The sequence below is a fragment of the Pleurodeles waltl genome, chromosome 4_2 (genome assembly GCF_031143425.1).
Source record: "Pleurodeles waltl isolate 20211129_DDA chromosome 4_2, aPleWal1.hap1.20221129, whole genome shotgun sequence".
NCBI classification, from domain to species: Eukaryota; Metazoa; Chordata; class Amphibia; order Caudata; family Salamandridae; genus Pleurodeles; species Pleurodeles waltl.
Genome location: NC_090443.1, coordinates 81,440,049 through 81,463,461, shown reverse-complemented (window position 1 = coordinate 81,463,461; position 23,413 = coordinate 81,440,049). Strand labels below are relative to the sequence as shown.

Sequence of the window (23,413 nt, the reverse complement as noted above, 5' to 3'; positions counted from 1 at the left end):
GCCATTCTTCCAGACTCCAGCTCTACTTGTTCACCCTGTGCCTTGCATTGTGCTCTGGTTTTCACACACACCAGTTCAGGGATACCCAGCATTGCTGCATGGGTTTTTAGTTCTACCTCAGCCCATGCTGAGGACTCCAGGTCATTTCCAAGCAGACAGTCCACTGGGATATTTGAGGAGACCACCACCTGTTTCAGGCCATTGACCCCTCCCCATTCTAAAGTAACCATTGCCATGGGATGTACTTTTCTCTGATTGTCAGCGTTGGTGACTGTGTAAGTTTTTCCAGTCAGGTATTGGCCAGGGGAAACCAGTTTCTCTGTCACCATGGTGACACTGGCACCTGTATCCCTCAGGCCCTCTATTCTAGTCCCATTAATCAAGAGTTGCTGTCTGTATTTTTGCATGTTAGGCGGCCAGACAGCTAGTGTGGCTAAATCCACCCCACCCTCAGAAACTAGAGTAGCTTCAGTGTGGACCCTGATTTGCTCTGGGCACACTGTTGATCCCACTTGGAGACTAGCCATACCAGTGTTACCTGGATGGGAGTTTGGAGTGGAACCTTTCTTGGGACAGGCCTTGTCTCCAGTTTGGTGTCCATGCTGTTTACAGCTATGACACCAGGCCTTTTTGGGATCAAAGTTTTTACCCTTGTACCCATTGTTTTGTGAAGAGGCTCTGGGCCCACCCTCCTGTGCAGGTTTTTGGGGGCCTGTAGAAGACTCTTTACTATTTTTAGTTTTGGTTGCCTCATCACCCTTCTGCTGGGGAGTCTTTGTGACCCCTTTCTTTTGGTCACCCCCTGTTGAAGTCTTGGACACCCTTGTCTTGACCCAATGGTCCGCCTTCTTTCCCAATTCTTGGGGAGAAATTGGTCCTAGGTCTACCAGATGCTGATGCAGTTTATCATTGAAACAATTACTTAACAGGTGTTCTTTCACAAATAAATTGTACAGCCCATCATAATTATTTACACCACTGCCTTGAATCCAACCATCTAGTGTTTTCACTGAGTAGTCAACAAAGTCAACCCAGGTCTGGCTCGAGGATTTTTGAGCCCCCCTGAACCTAATCCTGTACTCCTCAGTGGAGAATCCAAAGCCCTCAATCAGGGTACCCTTCATGAGGTCATAGGATTCTGCATCTTGTCCAGAGAGTGTGAGGAGTCTATCCCTACACTTTCCTGTGAACATTTCCCAAAGGAGAGCACCCCAGTGAGATCTGTTCACTTTTCTGGTTACACAAGCCCTCTCAAAAGCTGTGAACCATTTGGTGATGTCATCACCATCTTCATATTTAGTTACAATCCCTTTAGGGATTTTCAACATGTCAGGAGAATCTCTGACCCTATTTATGTTGCTGCCACCATTGATGGGTCCTAGGCCCATCTCTTGTCTTTCCCTCTCTATGGCTAGGATCTGTCTTTCCAAAGCCAATCTTTTGGCCATCCTGGCTAACTGGATGTCCTCTTCACTGGGGCTATCCTCAGTGATTTCAGAGGTGTTGGTCTCTCCTGTGAGGGAACCAGCATCTCTGACTATTATTTTTGGAGTCAGGGTTTGAGGGACCCTGTTCTCCCTAGATAGGACTGGTAGGGGGGAATTGTCCTCCAAGTCACTATCCTCTTCCTCTGAGTTGCCACCCTCAGAGGGGTTGGCCTTTTCAAACTCTGCCAAAAGCTCCTGGAGCTGTATTTTGGTAGGTTTGGGGCCCATTGTTATTTTCTTTATTTTACAGAGTGACCTTAGCTCCCTCATCTTAAGATGGAGGTAAGGTGTGGTGTCGAGTTCCACCACAGTCACATCTGTGCTAGACATTTTGCTTCTAAAAGTTGGAATACTTTTTAAGAATCTACAACTGGTTCTAGAATCTAATTCAAACTTTTACAAACTTTTAAACTCTAAAAGAAATGCTAAACAGGATCTAACACAAGGCCCTAGCAGGTCTTTTAAGAATTTAGAAAACTTTTCAAATTGCAAAAATCAATTTCTAATGACAATTTTGGAATTTGTCGTGTGATCAGGTATTGGCTGAGTAGTCCAGCAAATGCAAAGTCTTGTATCCCACCGCTGCCACCAATGTAGGAAGTTGGCTCTGTATGTGCTATTTCAAAGTAAGGAATAGCATGCACAGAGTCCAAGGGTTCCCCTTAGAGGTAAAATAGTGGTAAAAATAGATAATACTAATGCTCTATTTTGTGGTAGTGTGGTCGAGCAGTAGGCTTATCCAAGGAGTAGTGTTAAGCATTTGTTGTACATACACATAGACAATAAATGAGGTACACACACTCAGAGACAAATCCAGCCAATAGGTTTTTATATAGAAAAATATCTTTTCTTAGTTTATTTTAAGAACCACAGGTTCGAATTTAACATGTAATATCTTGTTCGAAAGGTATTGCAGGTAAGTACTTTAGGAACTTCAAATCATCAAAATTGCATGTATACTTTTCAAGTTATTGACAAATAGCTGTTTTAAAAGTGGACACTTAGTGCAATTTTCACAGTTCCTAGGGGAGGTAAGTATTTGTTAGATTAACCAGGTAAGTAAGACACTTACAGGGCTCAGTTCTTGGTCCAAGGTAGCCCACCGTTGGGGGTTCAGAGCAACCCCAAAGTCACCACACCAGCAGCTCAGGGCCGGTCAGGTGCAGAGTCCAAAGTGGTGCCCAAAACACATAGGCTAGAATGGAGAGAAGGGGGTACCCCGGTTCCGGTCTGCTTGCAGGTAAGTACCCGCGTCTTCGGAGGACAGACCAGGGGGGTTTTGTAGGGCACCGGGGGGGACACAAGTCCACACAGAAATTTCACCCTCAGCGGCGCGGGGGCGGCCGGGTGCAGTGTAGAAACAAGCGTCGGGTTCGCAATGTTAGTCTATGAGAGATCTCGGGATCTCTTCAGCGCTGCAGGCAGGCAAGGGGGGGATTCCTCGGGGAAACCTCCACTTGGGCAAGGGAGAGGGACTCCTGGGGGTCACTTCTCCAGTGAAAGTCCGGTCCTTCAGGTCCTGGGGGCTGCGGGTGCAGGGTCTCTCCCAGGCGTCGGGACTTTAGGTTCAAAGAGTCGCGGTCAGGGGAAGCCTCGGGATTCCCTCTGCAGGCGGCGCTGTGGGGGCTCAGGGGGGACAGGTTTTGGTACTCACAGTATCAGAGTAGTCCTGGGGTCCCTCCTGAGGTGTTGGATCGCCACCAGTCGAGTCGGGGTCGCCGGGTGCAGTGTTGCAAGTCTCACGCTTCTTGCGGGGAGCTTGCAGAGATCTTTAAAGTTGCTGGAAACAAAGTTGCAGCTTTTCTTGGAGCAGGTCCGCTGTCCTCGGGAGTTTCTTGTCTTTTCGAAGCAGGGGCAGTCCTCAGAGGATGTCGAGGTCGCTGGTCCCTTCGGAAGGCGTCGCTGGAGCAGGATCTTTGGAAGGCAGGAGACAGGCCGGTGAGTTTCTGGAGCCAAGGCAGTTGTCGTCTTCTGGTCTTCCGCTGCAGGGGTTTTCAGCTAGGCAGTCCTTCTTGTTGCAGGAATCTAATTTTCTAGGGTTCAGGGTAGCCCTTAAATACTAAATTTAAGGGCGTGTTTAGGTCTGGGGGGTTAGTAGCCAATGGCTACTAGCCCTGAGGGTGGGTACACCCTCTTTGTGCCCCCTCCCAAGGGGAGGGGGTCACAATCCTAACCCTATTGGGGGAATCCTCCATCTGCAAGATGGAGGATTTCTAAAAGTTAGAGTCACTTCAGCTCAGGACACCTTAGGGGCTGTCCTGACTGGCCAGTGACTCCTCCTTGTTTTTCTCATTATTTTCTCCGGCCTTGCCGCCAAAAGTGGGGCCTGGCCGGAGGGGGCGGGCAACTCCACTAGCTGGAGTGTCCTGCTGGGTTGGCACAAAGGAGGTGAGCCTTTGAGGCTCACCGCCAGGTGTGACAATTCCTGCCTGGGAGAGGTGTTAGCATCTCCACCCAGTGCAGGCTTTGTTACTGGCCTCAGAGTGACAAAGGCACTCTCCCCATGGGGCCAGCAACATGTCTCGGTTTGTGGCAGGCTGCTAAAACTAGTCAGCCTACACAGATAGTCGGTTAAGTTTCAGGGGGCACCTCTAAGGTGCCCTCTGTGGTGTATTTTACAATAAAATGTACACTGGCATCAGTGTGCATTTATTGTGCTGAGAAGTTTGATACCAAACTTCCCAGTTTTCAGTGTAGCCATTATGGTGCTGTGGAGTTCGTGTTTGACAGACTCCCAGACCATATACTCTTATGGCTACCCTGCACTTACAATGTCTAAGGTTTTGTTTAGACACTGTAGGGGTACCATGCTCATGCACTGGTACCCTCACCTATGGTATAGTGCACCCTGCCTTAGGGCTGTAAGGCCTGCTAGAGGGGTGTCTTACCTATACTGCATAGGCAGTGAGAGGCTGGCATGGCACCCTGAGGGGAGTGCCATGTCGACTTACTCGTTTTGTCCTCACTAGCACACACAAGCTGGTAAGCAGTGTGTCTGTGCTGAGTGAGAGGTCTCCAGGGTGGCATAAGACATGCTGCAGCCCTTAGAGACCTTCCTTGGCATCAGGGCCCTTGGTACTAGAAGTACCAGTTACAAGGGACTTATCTGGATGCCAGGGTCTGCCAATTGTGGATACAAAAGTACAGGTTAGGGAAAGAACACTGGTGCTGGGGCCTGGTTAGCAGGCCTCAGCACACTTTCAATTGTAAACATAGCATCAGCAAAGGCAAAAAGTCAGGGGGCAACCATGCCAAGGAGGCATTTCCTTACAATCCCCATTAGGGCTCCTGAGGCTGAAAAGCAGCTCTGCACCGGGATGCCCCGTTGTCTCCAGAAGTGACATGTTGGTGCTGCTGTGGACCTTGCCCCATACTTACCTTAACTTCACAAAAAACAGTCCTGTAAGTTGTTGCCAAGTGCCCAATTGCTATATATGTTCCTTTTCCCTATATGATAACATTAGGCCACCCGATGCTGAAAAGCACTTCTGCGCCTGGACGCCCCAAGTGCCTCCCAAAGTGACCTGTGGGAGCTTCCTTGGACTTAGCCCTACACTTACCTTAACTCCAGAAGATTAGTCCTGTACGTCACTGTAAAGTACCTGTAAGTAGTGTATGCCATTCTTCCACAGGATAACATTAATGTTTCAGAAAGTGTTGAGGTTTCAAACTTGTAAAAATTATTAATTCAAAGCGTACTTCCCTGATTGTGATGATCTTGGTGCCTAAAATTAGACAAAGATAAGTGTTATTTTTATAAATTGCTGTCGATCTCCTTATTGATTTGTGTGTATCATTTATTGTCTGTGTGCATGCGGCAAATGTCTAACACTCCTCTCGGATAAGCCTAAGGCTGCTTGACCACATTACCCACTGAAAGAGCTCCTTGTGATTGCTAGAGCAAGTCTCTGTCCACTCATAAGGAAACTCCTGGACTCTTTGCAAGGTATACCTCTTTTTGGAATACCATATAAATATCTGGCTTCCTACACTGTCCATCTCAGTGCCTGCTTTGTGGATCAGAAGAGTAGCAATCTGTCCCACCGGCCTGCTTGCCAATGCTCAAATATCCAAATGGATCTGTTCGTTTCAGAAGATACAAGAAAGTTTAACGGAAATTGCACAGTAACCTGCATAGATTAGATTCGTTTTTGTAAAGAGTGGCACATGTCCGAAGGCGTCTAGGCACTGCCAACTATCTGAAAGCTGAAACCTGCTTGTTTAAGACTACAATGTGAAAAGCCACGTCTTGAGCTCCTTCTTAAAGGAAAGTAAGTTGCACTGATTTCTTAAAAGCAACTGATGCCAGAGCTGGCATGTGGTATATGAAAGCTTTGAAAAATCACTTTCTTGGCTGTGGTTGAACAAAAGCATTTAGCAGGCATGTACCAAGAAATATTTCTTTTGAGAAGAGTAGGATAGAGGACATGTGTGCAGTGCAGAGTGCTTTAAAAGCTACTTTCTTTTTGATAGGGAGCAAACCTAATTCCTCCATAGCCTTCAAAACGGATTCAAACTTACTTATGTTTTTGAGAAGCCAGACTGCTGCATTTTACAATCTCTGAAGTCTTTTGAGAATGCCCAACTGTACACTGGCATATAGAGCAAGGCAATAGTCCAACAGGACCAAGGAAGTGATTACTGTTCTCTTTAAGTCGGTGGGTTAGAAAAAAAAAAAAAGGGGAGAATTTTCTTCAGTGTGTTTTTAAGATGAAAAAACAAGACAACGTGAGTTGGTTAGTCTGATGAGAAAAATTGAGGTTGGAGTCCACAATGATTCCAAAGTTTCTTGCTTTGGCTCCTGGAGTCAAGAGCACGCTGACTGATAGAGGCTATCAAGAGTCATTCAAAAAGGACATCTTACATCCAAAAAGAAGGACCTCAGTCTTTCTCGAGTTAAGATTTAGGCTGTGAGTGATCATCGAACTGACTATTGCGGCCATTCAGTTCTTAAAATGCAAGGCAAACTCGTCTTTCTTATTGGTGATGGGTACCACAATTTGGCCAAAATCCGCATAGGAGATTGTGGAGAAACCAAAGGACCTAATCAGTTTCAGAAGAGGGGCCACATATATATTAAATGTGGGACTCAGTGAAGACCCCTTGTGGGACTCTGCTGGGTAGTGTGAAATATTTAGAGATTAAGCCGTCCATGGTTAGTGATTGATCCTTATCACCCAGAAAAGAGATCAGCAAATTCAGGGTGGTACCATGGATACCTATTGTAACTAGTCAATGTTTCAGGGCGGGTGGCTCACTGTGGCAAAGGCCATGGATAGGTCCAGCAGAGCCACTGCCGCTTTGCCACCATTGTCTTGAATGTCTCTAATTTCCTCAGTGACTGTTACCAACGCGGTCACCATACTATAAGCTTTCCTAAATCCAAACTGAGCGTTACCCAGGATACCATGTTCATCCAGGTATCCTGAGAGGGAGATTTTAAGATGTTTTTATTTGGTTAGCAGTGGAAGCAGTGAAATTGGTCTGTAGTTTTTTTTCCTTCAAGTTAGTTTAGAGTAAGCTTTTTTTTTTTTTACGAGGGAGGATGGATGCTTTTTTCCACTCCGTGGGGAAATTGCCTGTGCTCAGGACATAGAGTAATACAGTTAAAAGGACAGCTATGTGCTTTGCCAACTTTTGCATCACGTTAGCAGGGCAGGGATCCATGGGGGAGATCCTGATTTAGTGAGATTCATCAACTCAACCACTCGCTCCGTTGACAGTAAAGGAAAGTTACCAAAGCTGTAATGTGAGGACTCCTAGGGGATGTCACCTGCCTGAGGTTCCTTAGCACGCATCCTGTCAGTGAAATCCCTATAAATATTCTCTATTTTATTTCTGAAGAAAATGGCTAGGTTGTCGCACAGCTGTTGGGTGGTAGCTATCATTGAGGGAGTCGGTGGGGTTGAGAGTGACTGTACTGTTTGGAACAATTCTCTGGAGGAATTACTAGCAGAATAAATCTTGCCTGTAAAAATATTCTTGTATGAGAAGTTTATATTTGATCCTTTCATCTGGAGCATAATTGTTCCTACAGGCCCTTTTCTGGTCTACAACATTTTCTTTTCATGTCCTCAAGTTTGAGGAAGTACCAGAGGACCGACAGACAAGATTTATAAGTATTAACCTCTCTCAGCAGAGCACGCATACATCAACAGGTTAGGATCTTTTTGGGATTCTTCAGCTAGATTGCTAGACCCCGAAAGAGGTAAAATTGTCAAGGCATATTAGAAGTAAGAACACAAAATTAAAGAGCTTACGGCAGTCCTCTGGCTCATCGGAACGGTCCCCACAGTCATCCTCTGTGTCGCACTTCCACCAGAAGGGGATGCACTTGTCATTTTTACAAACAAACTGGAAGTTAAAATAAAGAACAATATAGGTTAAAGTTCTGCCATTGAATTAGAACAATAGGGCTGAACTGGAGTGAGAACTAGTCAGTCTGACCAATGAGAACAGATGGTCCCTGCCTGATGGCAGAAAAGATAGGAAGCACAGGTTCAATGGATTATACAAATGAAGGTGTCAGGACCAAAGAAGAGGTCTTCCATGCTTTAAAAGTATGAGTCATTTACCTTTGGTAACAATTTCTGCAGAGCTAGACTATCAAACTTTCTCAGAGGGGTTAGCCCCCTTTACGCATGTCAGGTGGTGAAGCTCTAAGTTGACAGTGAAAACTTGCAGCTCCACCCCAAATGTCATATCAACCACTATACATAATGCATCATATACAACAGTATCAGTTCCATCCTTTTTCCATGCCCCCAAAGTAAAAACATGTAAAACGAGAGAGCAGATAAATCATACCATGCACAGCCTCAAACTGAAAGGATGGGAGGATCTAAGGTATTTGCCATAGTCCTCGTATCCATCAGATGGTTACCCAAGGTGGTTAACTTGTTCTTTCCAAGGTTTTCATCCGCTTTTATTTTCTTAAATGGACACTCTCAAAACAGTAGGAAAGTCATTCTCCTTCAACTAGAAAATAATGCATCACTGACCTACCAAATTGAGATTATTCAGGACTCACAATTTTCATGTAATCTTATGGGAAAAAGTGTCAAGAGACGGCCGAGCAATAGCATTACAACTTGACTTTACAGATGCACCTCTCAAAAACGCCAAAGTAGCAGCCACAGATCACGTGGACTGAGGCCAAAATCACTCAGGCTGAGGCTTGTTAGCCAACTGTAACAATAGTTGACCATCTGGAAGACAAATTGTTTAATTTCCAAACAGCACAAACCATTTTATGCCTATAGATAATACAAGTAGGTTAGAATTTCATCGAATCAATGTTTTTAGTAATCCAAAGCATCCTATGGTTTGGCCTACGAAACCTCTCCTCAGGAAGATGGAAGAAGGTTGGAAGAGAAATGATCTGAAAAACTATACTCTAAACCGCTTTTGCTCATACAACAGATTTGCCTGTAAAACCACTGTACCCTAGTGGAATACCATGAAAGTGTGAGAAGCAGACAAACCATACCACTCACTCACTCTTCTAAAGGAAGTAATACAAAGAAAGCCATAGTCAAAGAAATAATGTTTAGATGGCAAAAATGCACTGGCACAGTAAACAAAAATCCCTGCTCTAGAGTAAGCAAGTTAAAACTGTGGCTAACTACCCTTTTACTACAGCAGCATTATTTCTTTTCCACCAACAAAATGTAAAATCAGGACAGTTTGAGAATGCACGGGAGCAAAGAGTGTTTAGAACACAAAGCTGCAAAGAGACCTTCTGCTACAAGGGACCTGTTCTGGTGAATGACTTAAGGTTAGGCAAAAGAATATCCATCAGATAAAGGGACAGAACTACGCTTTTAGAGTTCCAGTCCCTAAGGCTGCAAATGACGAGAGAGTGAAGGAACTCTGGCCAGGTTCTGAGTCAGAAGACATTCTCTTTAAGGAGAAACCACTGAAGCGCACAACCTGATAGGAAGAGCTCCAGATACCACGGAGTATGATTCCAGTTAGGAACAACAGTGAGCTTTAAGGTAACAAATCTTAACAATTAAACCCTGATTCAGAGGGAGCAGTGGAAAAGCACAATGGTTCATAGCATATCCATTTAGAGTCAAAGCATTTCCAGGAGACTCCTCCAAAGGAGGTGATAATGAGCAATATCAAGGATGGTCTACTGAGCTTGGTTAAAAAATAAAAAAAATAAAAAGATTTACTTCAGTAACTTCCCATTCCTAGAATATCATGTGAACCAATTTGGGAGAAAGGGCTGCTTGTTGCTTTATAGGGACAGGCCACTCAGGAAGTCAGCTGTCTTATTCTTTCCCGCTAGATGAGCTGCTGGCAGACCAACTCCTCTGCCTAAGACCTAGTATCAGAGCTACAGAGCTTTGGTGCAAAAGGAATGTTAATCCACTTTCCGTTGTCTGTTCAAATACCACATTGCAGTGGAATCCATCAGAATTAACTTTCAACTTTGCAGCGCAGAAGGACATTTTTCAACATCAGCCTAATCAATCCCAAAAGTAGTGGAGGCACCAAAATCTTTGCAATTAAAAAAAAAAAAATCTTATTTTTAAATAATTGCATCAAAGCAAATCACCAACTGTTTATTGCTTCTTATAAGTCATGAGAAGCTTATTTTCATGCTCTTTCTTGGATCAACACAAGCCCTGCGGAAGCATCACAAAACATGTGTTGGCTGTTTGGCTACCGTTCAAAAAACAACTAGCGAGATGCTTTCATGTAATTCATAAAATCTAATAAAAGAATAATAAAAATACAAGATATTTTGGGGATATGTACAAAGTAATTATCTTTTGGAGGATAAAGGTGAGAATTTAGAAAGTGCACCTTCTGTGCCGGGCAATACCTCTGTACCCAAACAGAAACACATAAAATTAGGTCTTCTATAAACAGGGGTCTCCAACCTTTTCTGTAGCAAGAGCTATTTCTGATCAGTGAAAATCATCGTGAGCTACTGAAGGCTTAACAGCTTGCACATTATTACCAGACACCCCCATGTCCAACTTCCTCGACTTCAAGCCTAATGTCCATAGAGCCAGATAATATGGTTTGAACAAAATACTTTGACTAGGGGCACTATGACAGGGCTGCCTTTGTGTCAGTGAGAGCGTGGTCTTTGGGTATGTATGAACACGAACATATGTGCGTATGAATGAGATGTATGTGTATGGGTAACTGAGAGCCTGAGTCGTATGTACTTGTGGCACAGGACATAACGTTCGCCAAAACATTGAGAAACATAATTTTGTTCTTACCTCCAATACTGAGTTGGCAAGAATTTTTATTTAAAAGCATTGTTCTTTATCAGGCCCTGCTATCTGCAGCCTGATGATAATGTAAAATAAACACAGCCTTCCCTTAACTTTAAAAGGAAAACTAAACACTGTGCTTTTTTTTAAAAATGAACTCCAGACTGTGAGCTACTCTGAAAGGGTCTGGGAGCTACTGGTAGCTCGCGATCGACTGGTTAGAGACACCTACTCTAAAACAACTGCACAAGTCTGAAGAGAGGCATCGGTCACCACTTATTTCCGGCCAGGAGGATGGAAAAACAACTCTTTCAGCAAGTAATGTGCACACTTCAACAACTGTAATTCCCTAATCAACTGAGGAATGGGATAAATCGTGCCCTTCAGGTCTCCTTAGAATTAGTTCCAATGAAAGCACAGAAACCAGTGAAGACTCCAGAGACACTTGAAGCAAAAGAAACATACATAAAGCCATAAGGTCAAAAAGCTGCCCTTGTAAGCTGAACACGGTTCTCTGTATAAGAGGACCATATGTTGAATGTTAGATGTTGGATACCTTTTTCCAAGGAAGGAATGCTTGCATACGATGAAGGTCCAGAGAGGTCTGGATCAGGGGACCAAGGGGGTTATTCTAACTTTGGAGGAGTGTTAATCCGTCCCAAAAGTGACGGTAAAGTGACGGATATACCACCAGCCGTATTACGAGTTCCATAGGATATAATGGACTCGTAATACGGCTGGTGGTAAATCCGTCACTTTTCCGTCACTTTTGGGACGGATTAACACCTCCTCCAAAGTTAGAATAACCCCCCTGGTGTCTTGGCACAGTTAACCAAGTCCCACTAGTCCAGTTGCCACCATGCTAGCTGTAGGAGGGTAGTTGCTGGTTAGGGTGCCAGTCCACACTGATACCTTCAGATGACCAAAAGAGGAGTGGGTTTGTACCACAAAGCCCAGTGGTCACAGTCTAGAATTTCTAGTAGCAAGGCACCCACGGGGACGGTGCTACTTTCTGCAAGTGCAGGACAAGCCAGGACAAAAAGCTGGAGACTATGCAACTCCTGGGGCAGAGACCCAAGGTTCAAATGATAGGTTCAACAGGGCTCTCATCCACCAGCTACAGGTGGTAACTGGAAGCACCCAAAGGCTCCCACAACACAAGGAAGGGGTTGGGAGGAAGCAGTCTCACCTCCAATGACAATATGGAGCTTCCCCCCCATCTCCACTGAGGTTGATGTGTATCAAGTTTCCTTATCTTGAACAGTTGTCTGAAGTCTCCTTGTGTTCCAAAGGACAGAATAGCCTCCACAACCCTCAAACAGCTCTGTCCCTGCTCCAATGCCCCACTTAACAAGCTGCAGCCCAGCTCCTCCCGTCATACTGGAAAATTCCTTTCAACAGTAATCCTTCACAAAGACACCTTCTCAAGTTCAAACTTTACCCCTGGGTCTGAAAGAATGGCAATCTAATCCCTGGATTCCAATTCTTGATCTCAGCTTCCTTGGTGTCCCCTTGTGTGTGCCTTGTCAGAAAAGAGAACAGCCTTGAACAACCAACTGGCCAATGAGGCCAAATTTATCATCCTCTGAGTGACAGGCTAGAACAATCAGCGGGTCTGCTACTTTGGCATCCTAGGGTGCCCCTCCAAACCTGGGGCATAATTTCTGCATGTTCACTGTATGTTCAGTCCATGATCAGTACATGTAAGACAGGCTCTCGGTACCTGTCCATTCTATGCCCCAGAGAGGAATTTTAGTTAACTCCAGATTTGGTGGCCCTGACCAGCAGAAAGGAGGGTGGTCATCCCAGCAAAAGGATTCTTAGCTAAAATACAAAAAAAGAGCTGGAGTCTACCCCAATCCTCCTAACTTCTACTAACAGGGAGGGGCACAGGGGAGTTGCAATGTCCAGCAGAACAGATACCAACTCAACTCATATTAAACACAATGGCTCACCATCCTCACCAAGTGAATGCCACTGGTACTCAATACACACATACCTCTGAGACAAAATATCCAGGTAAGGGAGACTGCACAGTCTTTACAAAGAGGGAGCTGGGAAGGCAGCCTTTCCTAGAAGGTACAGGTGCCCCTGTGCATAGATTAATGCTGCCACCACTGTTAGTCTACCACAGCCTGGGTACAGAGAGAAGTAGCCACTAGTAGCTCTAGGCTCTCAATCCATGTAAACAGGAAGCTATTCTTTCGACGTGCATTTGTCATGTTCACTGAGGTAGAGATCCAGGAGGAAAACTTACAATACTTTAAAGTGACTTGGCAGATCGTCAATGCAGAGCAAGGAAGCATGCTCTTCAGAGCCATGTAGAAGACTTCCCGTCCCAAAGCGGCTTCGCGCCAACTCCACACCACCCTGGAAGTGATAGAGCAGAGACACATATACCCAACCACCCTGGGCACTGATGTCAGTTTCTTCCGTTTTCCCTTTCTTTGCACTCAAATGAGGAACAACTGTAGGTAACAGTGCCTGGAGTACTAAACTGGGACATTTTAAGATGAAGAGAAGCCACTTCATAGAAAGGGGATGTAGGAGAACAGTGAGAAATATGCTTTTAGATAGAGTATCCACCAGAAACAGAATTACTAAAGGTAAATAAAATGTTGTTCTGTCAAATACTTGTAACTCCAGATTCCTTTTCTTAAAATAGATCCCAAAGCAGTACTTCCCAAGGTGGAGGGTCTATGGAGTGGGCTCAAACCAAAAGGTTTTGCAGGTTTGTTTGGGGGGTAACAGGGGTGTTGTTCGGGGGCGAAAAGATCTTCCTTCTGGACCAGGTTGTCAAGGCAATAGAGTTTAGTAAATTGAATGTATGCACTGTAGCCTACGTCACAGATTGGCAAATGTCAAGGACAGGCTCTTCACATGCCAATGCAGTGGTAACATCCTTACGCCTGGTGCAGTGTGTTACCACACCTTCTGGAAGCTACTTGTTCACCAGTGAGTAGCAAAGGTCGGGGCAGAGGTTTATCCAAATGGACAGGGTATTCTTGTACACAGCATTCCCTTTCTTTGCTATAAAGAACCCTATAAAAAGCAGCCTGTCCACTTGATGGTCCTTGATACGATCAATGTTAAAGCTTAAAGACCTTTTGAGTACCAGCAGATGGAGCCTTTCCCCTCTTTCGAAGGCTGTGGGGAAGGAGTGATAAATGTTGGTAAGCCCAACATGGAAGGGACTCAAAACGTTTGGTAAGAAGTCTGCCCGAGTCCTCACCACCAGCTTGTCCGAAGTATAGGGCGGTTGCACTGAAAGTTTCTGAAGTTCACTCATGCAATGAGTTAACATTATTGCAATGAGTAAAACTGCCTTTGAAGTTAGGAGACACAAAGAGCACACATGTATCTGCTTGAAGGAGACCCATATGAGAAATGTCAAGATCAAGTTAAGGTCCAACTTTGGCATCACAAGCAGTTTGGGAGTAAACGTGTGTCAAACCTTTCATAAATCTCAATAAAACAGATGGTTTAAACAAGGACGGTTGGTCAGGTTAACATAGAACGGCCAAAAGGGAAGATAAATAATTATTAATAGTGCCCACTGAAATGTCTTGCTACTCAAAGGTAATACAAACAAAAGCATAAAACAAATTTGCTTGTAAAGGGCAATGCCACGCCATGTCACAAATTTCTGGATTTTGTGGAAGGAAGTCTGGTGGCAAGGATGAAATCCACCACTGCAGGGGGGTAAACGAAAAACAGTCAGTTGCCACCCCATCAATCTCCAGGCATATAGGTGTAGATTGTGCGCATCCGGAAGGAGGACCCTGCTAAGTTGCTGAGACAGGAGGTCCTTGTGAAGTGGCAGCCTGATCAGAGGACAGATGCTGAGCCCCAGAAGGTCCAGGTAACACACTTCCCTGATCAAATCCAGAGCGACTAGGCAGACATGGGATTGGTTGCTTCTGATCTGTTTTAGAACTCTGGGCAGGAAGGCCATACAGGAATGTCATGCTCTATTCCACCCGGATTGTGTCTCCTAACCAGCATTCTTGCAGAAACCCCAAAGAGCAAAACCTTTGACACTGCACATTCTCAATGGTGCAATAAAGATCTAGCCATGGTTTTCCCCATTGTCGGAAGATGCCCTGAGCCACTTTGGGATACAGATGACCTGCTCAATTTGTCAGCTCTGGCATTCAGAGACCCTCCTAGATGGTTTGTGATTGGGAAAAACCTCTGCCACTAGAACCAGCTCCAGAGGAGTGAAGACCCCTGACACAGGAACTGTAAGGAAATGCCTCCTTGGCATGGTTACCCCCTGACTTTATGCCTTTGCTGATGCTATGTTTTGATTTGAAAGTGTGCTGAGGCCTGCTAACCAGGCCCCAGCACCAGTGTTCTTTCCCAAACCTGTACTTTTGTTTTACACAATTGGCACACCCTGGCATCCAGGTAAGTCCCTTGTAACTGGTACCCCTGGTACCAAGGGCCCTGATGCCAGGGAAGGTCTCTAAGGGCTGCAGCATATCTTATGCCACCCTGGGGACCCCTCACTCAGCACAGACACACTGCTTGCCAGCTTGTGTGTGCTGGTGAGAACAAAACGAGTAAGTCGACATGGCACTCCCCTCAGGGTGCCATGCCAACCTCACACTGCCTAAGCAGTATAGATAAGTCACCCCTCTAGCAGGCCTTACAGCCCTAAGGCAGGGTGCACTATACCATAGGTGAGGGCACCAGTGCATGAGCACTGTGCCCCTACAGTGTCTAAGCAAAACCTTAGACATTGTAAGTGCAGGGTAGCTATAAGAGTATATGGTCTGGGAGTCTGTCAAACACGAACTCCACAGCACCATAATGGCTACACTGAAAACTGGGAAGCTTGGTATCAAACTTCTCAGCACAATAAATGCACACTGATGCCAGTGTACATTTTATTGTGAAATACACCCCAGAGGGCACCTTAGAGGTGCCCCCTGAAACCTTAACCAACTACCCGTGTAGGCTGACTGGTTTTAGCAGCCTGCCACACTCGAGACATGTTGCTGGCCCCATGGGGAGAGTGCCTTTGTCACTCTGAGGCCAGTAACAAAGCCTGCACTGGGTGGAGATGCTATCACCTCCCCCAGGCAGGAGCTGTAACACCTGGCGGTGAGCCTCAAAGGCTCACCCCGTTTGTTCCAGCACCACAGGGCACTCCAGCTAGTGGAGTTGCCCGCCCCCTCCGGCCACGGCCCCACTTTTGGCGGCAAGGCCGGAGGAAATAATGAGAATAACAAGGAGGAGTCACTGGCCAGTCAGGACAGCCCCTAAGGTGTCCTGAGCTGAAGTGACTAACTTTTAGAAATCCTCCATCTTGCAGATGGAGGATTCCCCCAATAGGGATAGGAATGTGACCCCCTCCCCTTGGGAGGAGGCACAAAGAGGGTGTACCCACCCTCAGGGCTAGTAGCCATTGGCTACTAACCCCCCAGACCTAAACATGCCCTTAAATTTAGTATTTAAGGGCTCCCCTGAACCTAAGAATTTAGATTCCTGCAACTTACAGAAGAAGAGGACTGCTGAGCTGAAAAACCCCTGCAGAAGAAGAAAGAAGACACCAACTGCTTTGGCCCCAGTCCTACCGGCCTGTCTCCTGCCTTCCAAAGAAAACTGCTCCAGCGACTCTTTCCCCAGGACCAGCGACCTCTGAATCCTCAGAGGACTGCCCTGCTTCCAAGAGACCAAGAAACTCCCGAGAACAGCGGCCCTGTTCAACAAAGACTGCAACTTTGTATCCAGAGGAGCAGATTTAAAGACCCCTGCATTCCCCGCAAGAAGCGCGAGACTTGCAACACTGCACCCGGCGACCCCGACTCGACTGGTGGAGAACCAACACCTCAGGGAGGACCCTCCGGCGACTCCGAGACCGTGAGTAACCAAAGTTGTCCCCCCTGAGCCCCCACAGCGACGCCTGCAGAGGGAATCCCGAGGCTCCCCCTGACCACGACTGCCTGACTCTGAAATCCCGACGCCTGGAAAAGACCCTGCACCCGCAGCCCCCAGGACCTGAAGGATCGGAACTCCAGTGCAGGAGTGACCCCCAGGAGGCCCTCTCCCTTGCCCAGGTGGTGGCTACCCCGAGGAGCCCCCCTCTTGCCTGCCTGCACCGCTAAAGAGACCCCTTGGTCTCCCATTGAAACCTACAGAAAACCCGACGCTTGTTTGCACACTGCACCCGGCCGCCCCCGCGCTGCTGAGGGTGTACTTTTTGTGTGGACTTGTGTCCCCCCCGGTGCCCTACAAAACCCCCCTGGTCTGCCCTCCGAAGACGCGGGTACTTACCTGCTGGCAGACCGGAACCGGGGCACCCCCTTCTCTCCATTGAAGCCTATGCGTTTTGGGCACCACTTTGAACTCTGCACCTGACCGGCCCTGAGCTGCTGGTGCGGTGACTTTGGGGTTGCTCTGAACCCCCAATGGTGGGCTACCTTGGACCCCAATCTGAACCCCATAGGTGGTTTACTTACCTACAAAAACTAACATTACTTTACCTCCCCCAGGAACTGTGAAAATTGCAGTGTCCACTTTTAAAACAGCTAAATGTGTTTTATGTAAAAAGTATATATGCTATTGTAATTATTCAAAGTTCCTAAAGTACTTACCTGCAATACCTTTCAAATGAGATATTACATGTAGAATTTGAACCTGTGGTTCTTAAAATAAAGCAAGAAAATATATTTTTCTATAACAAAAACCTATTGGCCTGGAATTGTTTCTGAGTGTGTGTTCCTCATTTATTGCCTATGTGTATGTACAACAAATGCTTAACACTACTCCTTTGATAAGCCTTCTGCTCGACCACACTACCACAAAATAGAGCATTAGTATTATCTCTTTTTGCCACTATCTTACCTCTAAGGGGAATCCTTGGACTCTGCGCATACTATTCCTTACTTTGAAATAGTGCATACAGAGCCAACTTCCTACAGGAACCCACTCCACCCTTCCTGTTGCAGTACCACACAGTGATGGTGTTGTCTGTGAGAACCTGCACCAGACTTCCCTTGATTGTTGGCAGGAAGACTGTCAGCAACAAATGAATGGACCCAATTACAGTAGACTGATGTGGAGTGGAACTTTGCTGGAGACCAGTGTCCTCTGATCGTCACCTCCCCAAGATGATCTGCCGAAAATAGAAAGAATGTGCTTGTCACTACTGTCAGCACTTGGTGGAAGAGGGGCCTGCTGCTGGACAACTGCATTGGAGCAGCCACCACTGCAAATCTAGAGCCACATCCTCAGAGATCTGGATGACATCTGGCAGACTGTCTTGATGATAGGGACACAAGAATTTCAAATTCCATTTCAGGTCACACATATGCCATCTTACATAACTGATGAGGAGGATGCAGGAGGCTAAGTGGCCAAGAAACCTCAGAGTTGCTTTCAAAGTAATTCAGGACTTCGCCTCAAACATCAGGACCCAATTTTGAATATCCTAACCTAGGAAATGGTCATCCCTCCACTTTTTGCCTGATTTCTGGTGTAATTTCGACTGAAAGTGCACAGGGTTCCTGATAACCAGGACACCAGTACCAGATCTCTTCCCCCCAAAATTGGTTCATCAATATGAGATGTTTGATACCAAACATCCTCATGTTCAGTGAATCCAGCATGGAACTGGGCAACTCATTTTCACCAGTGTCCAGCACATGTCTTAAGATAGCTTCCCTGGTCTCTAGAACAGGCAGTAATAGGAATGACCAGCACAGGAGCATATCTGTTCATGCAGATTTGCCCACACATTATATTAAGCACCCTGCCTTAGGGCTGCCAACCCTGCTGTAGGGGTGACTTACAAATATCATATGTAGTGGTAGGGAACATGGCACACAGGGATGTGTGACATGTTGTGTTTTCATTTTTATCTGCACCAAGACACGCAGCCTGCACCGGCAATCTGTCGTGCTTGGTGAGAGGTCCCTTAGAGTGGCAGAATTCATGCTGCAGCCCATAGGGACCCTTTTTAGTACCTTTGGCCCTAGGTACCTGGGGAACCATTTACTAGGGACTTACAGAGGCTGCTAAAGGTTTTGCCAACAGTACAGTTTTGGGGGTCAAAGGGACCCACCACCAAGTTCATACAAACTGCCACTGCAGGCAGCGTCACTTGGTACAGCTAAAAATGAAAAAAAACAACATGGCACAGAGCCTGTGGGCCATGTACCCTAACACTGCATGCAGTATATGTAAATCACCCCTACAGCAGGCCTTAAAGCCCTAAGGCGGGGTGCCTTATATTACATGTGTGGACATATCTTCAAGAGCAGATATGCCTCTGCTATGTCTGTCGATTCTTAGACATAATAAGTGATCAGGTTAGCCATTTTAAGTGCGTATGCTGGACACTGGTCAATACAAGTTCAACAGCTACATGATGGCTCCATGAAAATAGGGATGTTTGGTATCAAACATCTTGTATTAATAAAACCTCACTGATTCTAGTGATTGATTTGTTAATACATGCACCCAGAGGGCACCTTAGAGATGCCCCCTGAAAAAAACCCTACCATCTACCAGTGTGTTGGCTGACCAGTGTTAACTAGACTGCCACCAACAGACAGGTTTCTGACCCCCTCAAGGATGAGAGCCTATGCACTTGGGTGGTCAGAAACAAAGCCTGCTCTGGCAGGGGTGTTAACACACCACTCTCAACAGGATGACCTGCAAATCTGCATCCCAAGGCAAGGGGCTTCAAAGAGGTCCACCACCCTTGGTATGCAGATCTGGCTACCCTCAGAAGGAAGAAGATGCACCCCCCCCACCGGCCCCAGATCCCATTTGGCACCTGGACAGGCTGGAAAATGAGTACTTAGGGAGGCGTGTCCACTCTAAGGTCAGGTCAACCCCTAAAGTGAGCTGACTGATGTGGACACAAAATTAATAAGTCTGCCATTATGGTGATGGCAGACCTAGAACTCTGGGACAAGGTTACGACCACTTGGCAGAGTAAGTGGTCATGTAAGGGGCGTAGTGACCAGCTGGTTTTTAGTAGCCCATTGGCAACTGCCCTGCTCTCCCCTAATTCCCTTAAATTCAGTATTTAGGGGAGCCCCTTGCACCAGGAAATGAGATTCCTGCAGACCTATGAAGGACACTCAAGAGCTGTGAAAGCAAAGACTGAACGAAGAAGCAACTGACTTGGCACCAGCCATGCAGGCCTGTCTGCTGTTCCCACCAAATAGCACCAAAGTTTTCTTGTCCTGCAAGCTGTTGTGCCTCCAAAAGCATGGGAGGGCTGCCTGCCTTCAACAAAGGCCAAGGAACTCCTGTAGAGCACTTAAGCTGCTTCCCTGCATTCAATAGGCTCCTCAAGAGACTTGAGAGGATTGTGGAATGCCAAAACCAGACACCAGAAAGCACCACTGCACCCGTGCCGCTTAGCCCGAGTTGAAGTGGGCCAATGGTGCCAGTGTGGTCCCCTGGTCCTCCATAGACAAAATCCACCCTGGACTTGCCCACTGTGGACTCATCAATGCCACCTGTAGCCTCTGCTTACAGCCCACCCTCGACCACGATTGTTGTCAGTGAAGAAAATCCAATGCCTCAAGACACCTCTGCACTCATCACCCCTTACCCATGGAAAAGAGGACCTAAGGTGTTCCCACATCCCTGGGCATCATAAAAGCTGACCAACTTGCTGGTTCAGCCTGACTGGCCTCTGAGTCGAAACCTGCAGCCTCTCTTTTTACTGGACCCATCCCTGCTGACTAACATTGGGCATCCGATGCTGTACTGCACTCTGCACCCAGACTCTCCAGTGCCGCCAGGGGTGACATGTTGGCGTTACCTTGGACCTTGACCCATATCTACCTATCTAAGTCCAGTAGATTGGTCCCGTAAGTAGATGTGAAGTGCCCGAATGGCGTATATATTTTTCCCCATAGGATAACATTTGTCACATGATGCTAAAAAACACCTCTGTAAACAGCCGCCCCAGATGACCTGTTGGTGCTGCCTTGGACCTCGCCCCATACTTCCTTTAAGACCAGGAGATTGGTTCCATAACTCGCTGTACTATACATGTATACCATATTTGTTTTTCCTCCATAGGTTAAAATTGCCACCTCTGAAAAATGAGGTTGAATTTTAAAATCTCAAAGTATTTCTCTTGCAAAACATACTAACCTGATCATATTGATTCTGGTGCCTAAATATATATGAAGATGCCTGTTATTTTCGTAAATTGGTGTGGATTTCCATATTGAGTTGTGGGTCTCATTTATTGACTGTGTGCATATTTCAGATGTCTAAAACTCCTCTGAAATGCCTACGGCTGCTCGACCACACTACCCCCTAAAAGAGCTATTTGGGTTTGCTGGAGCAAGCCCCTTCCACTTATAAGGGAACCCCTAGAATCTTTGCAAGGTATACCTCATTCATTTTGGTACATCATATAAAGAGCCAGCATCCTACACTGACCACCTCAGTACCTGCTTTGTGGACCAGAAGAGTAGCAATCTGTCCCACCGGCCTGATTGCCAAAAGAGAACCTTGGGATTGCTAGTGCAAGCCCATGTCCACTAGTAAGGGAACCCCTGGACTCTCTGCATGGTATACCTCATTTTGGTGCATCATAAAGAGCCAGCTTCCTACAATCCATAAAAAAGAACAAAACAAAATTCGTCTGTAAACAACAAAAACTATTGGTTTGAGTATACAATGTATGGATGAAAAATAATATAATTTGTGATGATAGTATGTACTCTAAAGATATAAAGTAATCCCACATACATTACAGTGGTGAGTGGGGGGTGCAACCAGACAATAGGAAGTAGGAGATATTAAAACATGCCTGTGGCTGATTCAAGATGTGACTGAAGGTTTCTAATCCAAAGAAGCCAGAGTCGGAAGGAGGCTGACCAAAGAGCCTTAAAAGATCACTGAAAATATATTCACCAAGAATGGTATAAGCAGCATTACACATCCGACCTTAAATTGAAGATAAGGCTTTTTGTGATTAACCTGAATGCAGAGGGAGGCAGCTTCTGTAGAATGAGTGTACTTTGAATCTTGGGCATATGATAACTTCCCAATGACCTTAGTGGACACACTGTGGAAGGAAAAATTAACAGTCATGCAAGAACCAGAGATATAAGGGAGATGTTTGGTTTAGAAATTCATAAACTATGAACTTCTAGAGGCACATGACCCTTTCCCTTAGATCCAGAAAGGAGGGAATGGATTACCAAAGAAGACATACCCAAAAGTGAGTTGACTACTGCCACCCAACATAATAAATAGGCTGCAAATACACCAACGCGGAAGTTCTGCTGTTCACTCTAATATTTAAAGAATCCAGTCCCCAAAGAAATCAGACGAGCTGTGGTTGGATTTACAAACATCAGAAAGCCCCGTGTGAAGCAGCATCTGAATCACCAGCTATAGGAGGCTGGCTCAGTTTATGATGTACACATATGGTGTGACACCCTATAATGAGTCCAAGCAACCCTTAGTGATAGGGAATAAGTGTCCCGATTGCAGAAGCTCTCTAGGGGTAGCTGAGGCTAGAAGCAAAAGCTTATCCAGGAAGAATGTAAAGCACTTGCAATACCACAGTAGTAAAACAGTACCTACTCACAAGAAAGAACCACACAAGTATTAGCAAAAATAAAGTAAACTTTATTACAGCACTGCTACTAAACTGGCATTAATATATCTCCCTTTTGAGATATTACACACAATATACACATAAAATAACCATCAGAAATAGCATAAAATATACTTGACCCTATGGGAGGGCCAATTCATATACAAAAGTGGAATGTGAAAGTGGGACTCCAGCGAAGATAAGTGAGGTGGTTAGATAGGGGCTGGGGGAAGTTAGGAACACCAGAGTTAGGCACAGTAAGTGATCCCAGCAACCAGGAGTGTCAGTTACCAACCTAGGTGTCCATAGGCTAACACAAAGTGTAATGATTGAAGTTTGTGGAATTCAGGACCCTTCCCAATGGACCCTGAAGAAACCAGCAGGCAAGAGGATGGATGGAGAGTGGCCCTACCCCAGGATCCCCAGAAGACAGGAGTACCTACACCAGTGACCCAAGTGAAGCAGGGAGAAGGAACTCTCTCTGAAGTCTGTGGATGCTTCATATTGTCCAGCTGCTGTCACAACCCGTAGACCAGGCTGCTGGAACCTAAGAATGGATTCCACAATGGAGGACCTGCGAAGGAAGGGGAGAGAGTCCAGCAGTGGTGCAGGTGGAAAAGCCCACCCTCCTAAAGATTAAGTTCCTGCACGTCAGTGGAAGAAGTCCAGCTGCGGGGTCCAGGAGCTGATGAAGATCCCAGGAGTCACCTACGAGCTGTCCCTAGATGACCGCCTGATTGCAGGCGGGTCAGTGACCAGCCAGCTCACCAACAAACACTGGCAAGTGTACATAGGAGTTGTAGAAGGATTTGCAAAGTTGTGAGGACCAGCGAAGTCCAGGAGACACCACCCAGGAAAACAGAAGTCCCACGTCTCAGGAGTTGCAGGACAGGAACTGATCTTCAGTTTGCAGAGTGCTGGGGGCAAGGGCTTCTTGGAGCCTGAAGGTCCCCTGGAGCAAAAGCCAACAAGCCTTGGCAAGTGCAACAGTTGCGGTGCATAGGGGTGCCAGTCCAGTGGCAGGAGCAAGGGCCTACAGTCTCCCAACTTGGATAGAAGACAAGCAGGACCGGGGGGAGACCACAGACTCACCACCT

The 23,413-nt window shown here is 46.2% G+C and overlaps 1 protein-coding gene across 2 annotated transcripts in view; it reads right to left on the bottom strand.

Moving 5' to 3' along the window:
* LRP1 (LDL receptor related protein 1) overlaps positions 1-23,413 on the bottom strand; it is a 1,410,884-nt gene that overhangs the window by 435,084 nt on the left and 952,387 nt on the right. For both annotated transcript variants that reach the window (XM_069230782.1, XM_069230783.1), the window contains exon 63: positions 7,748-7,841. In XM_069230782.1, coding sequence (XP_069086883.1) covers positions 7,748-7,841 — 94 coding nt within the window. The remainder of the gene's footprint in view (positions 1-7,747; positions 7,842-23,413) is intronic.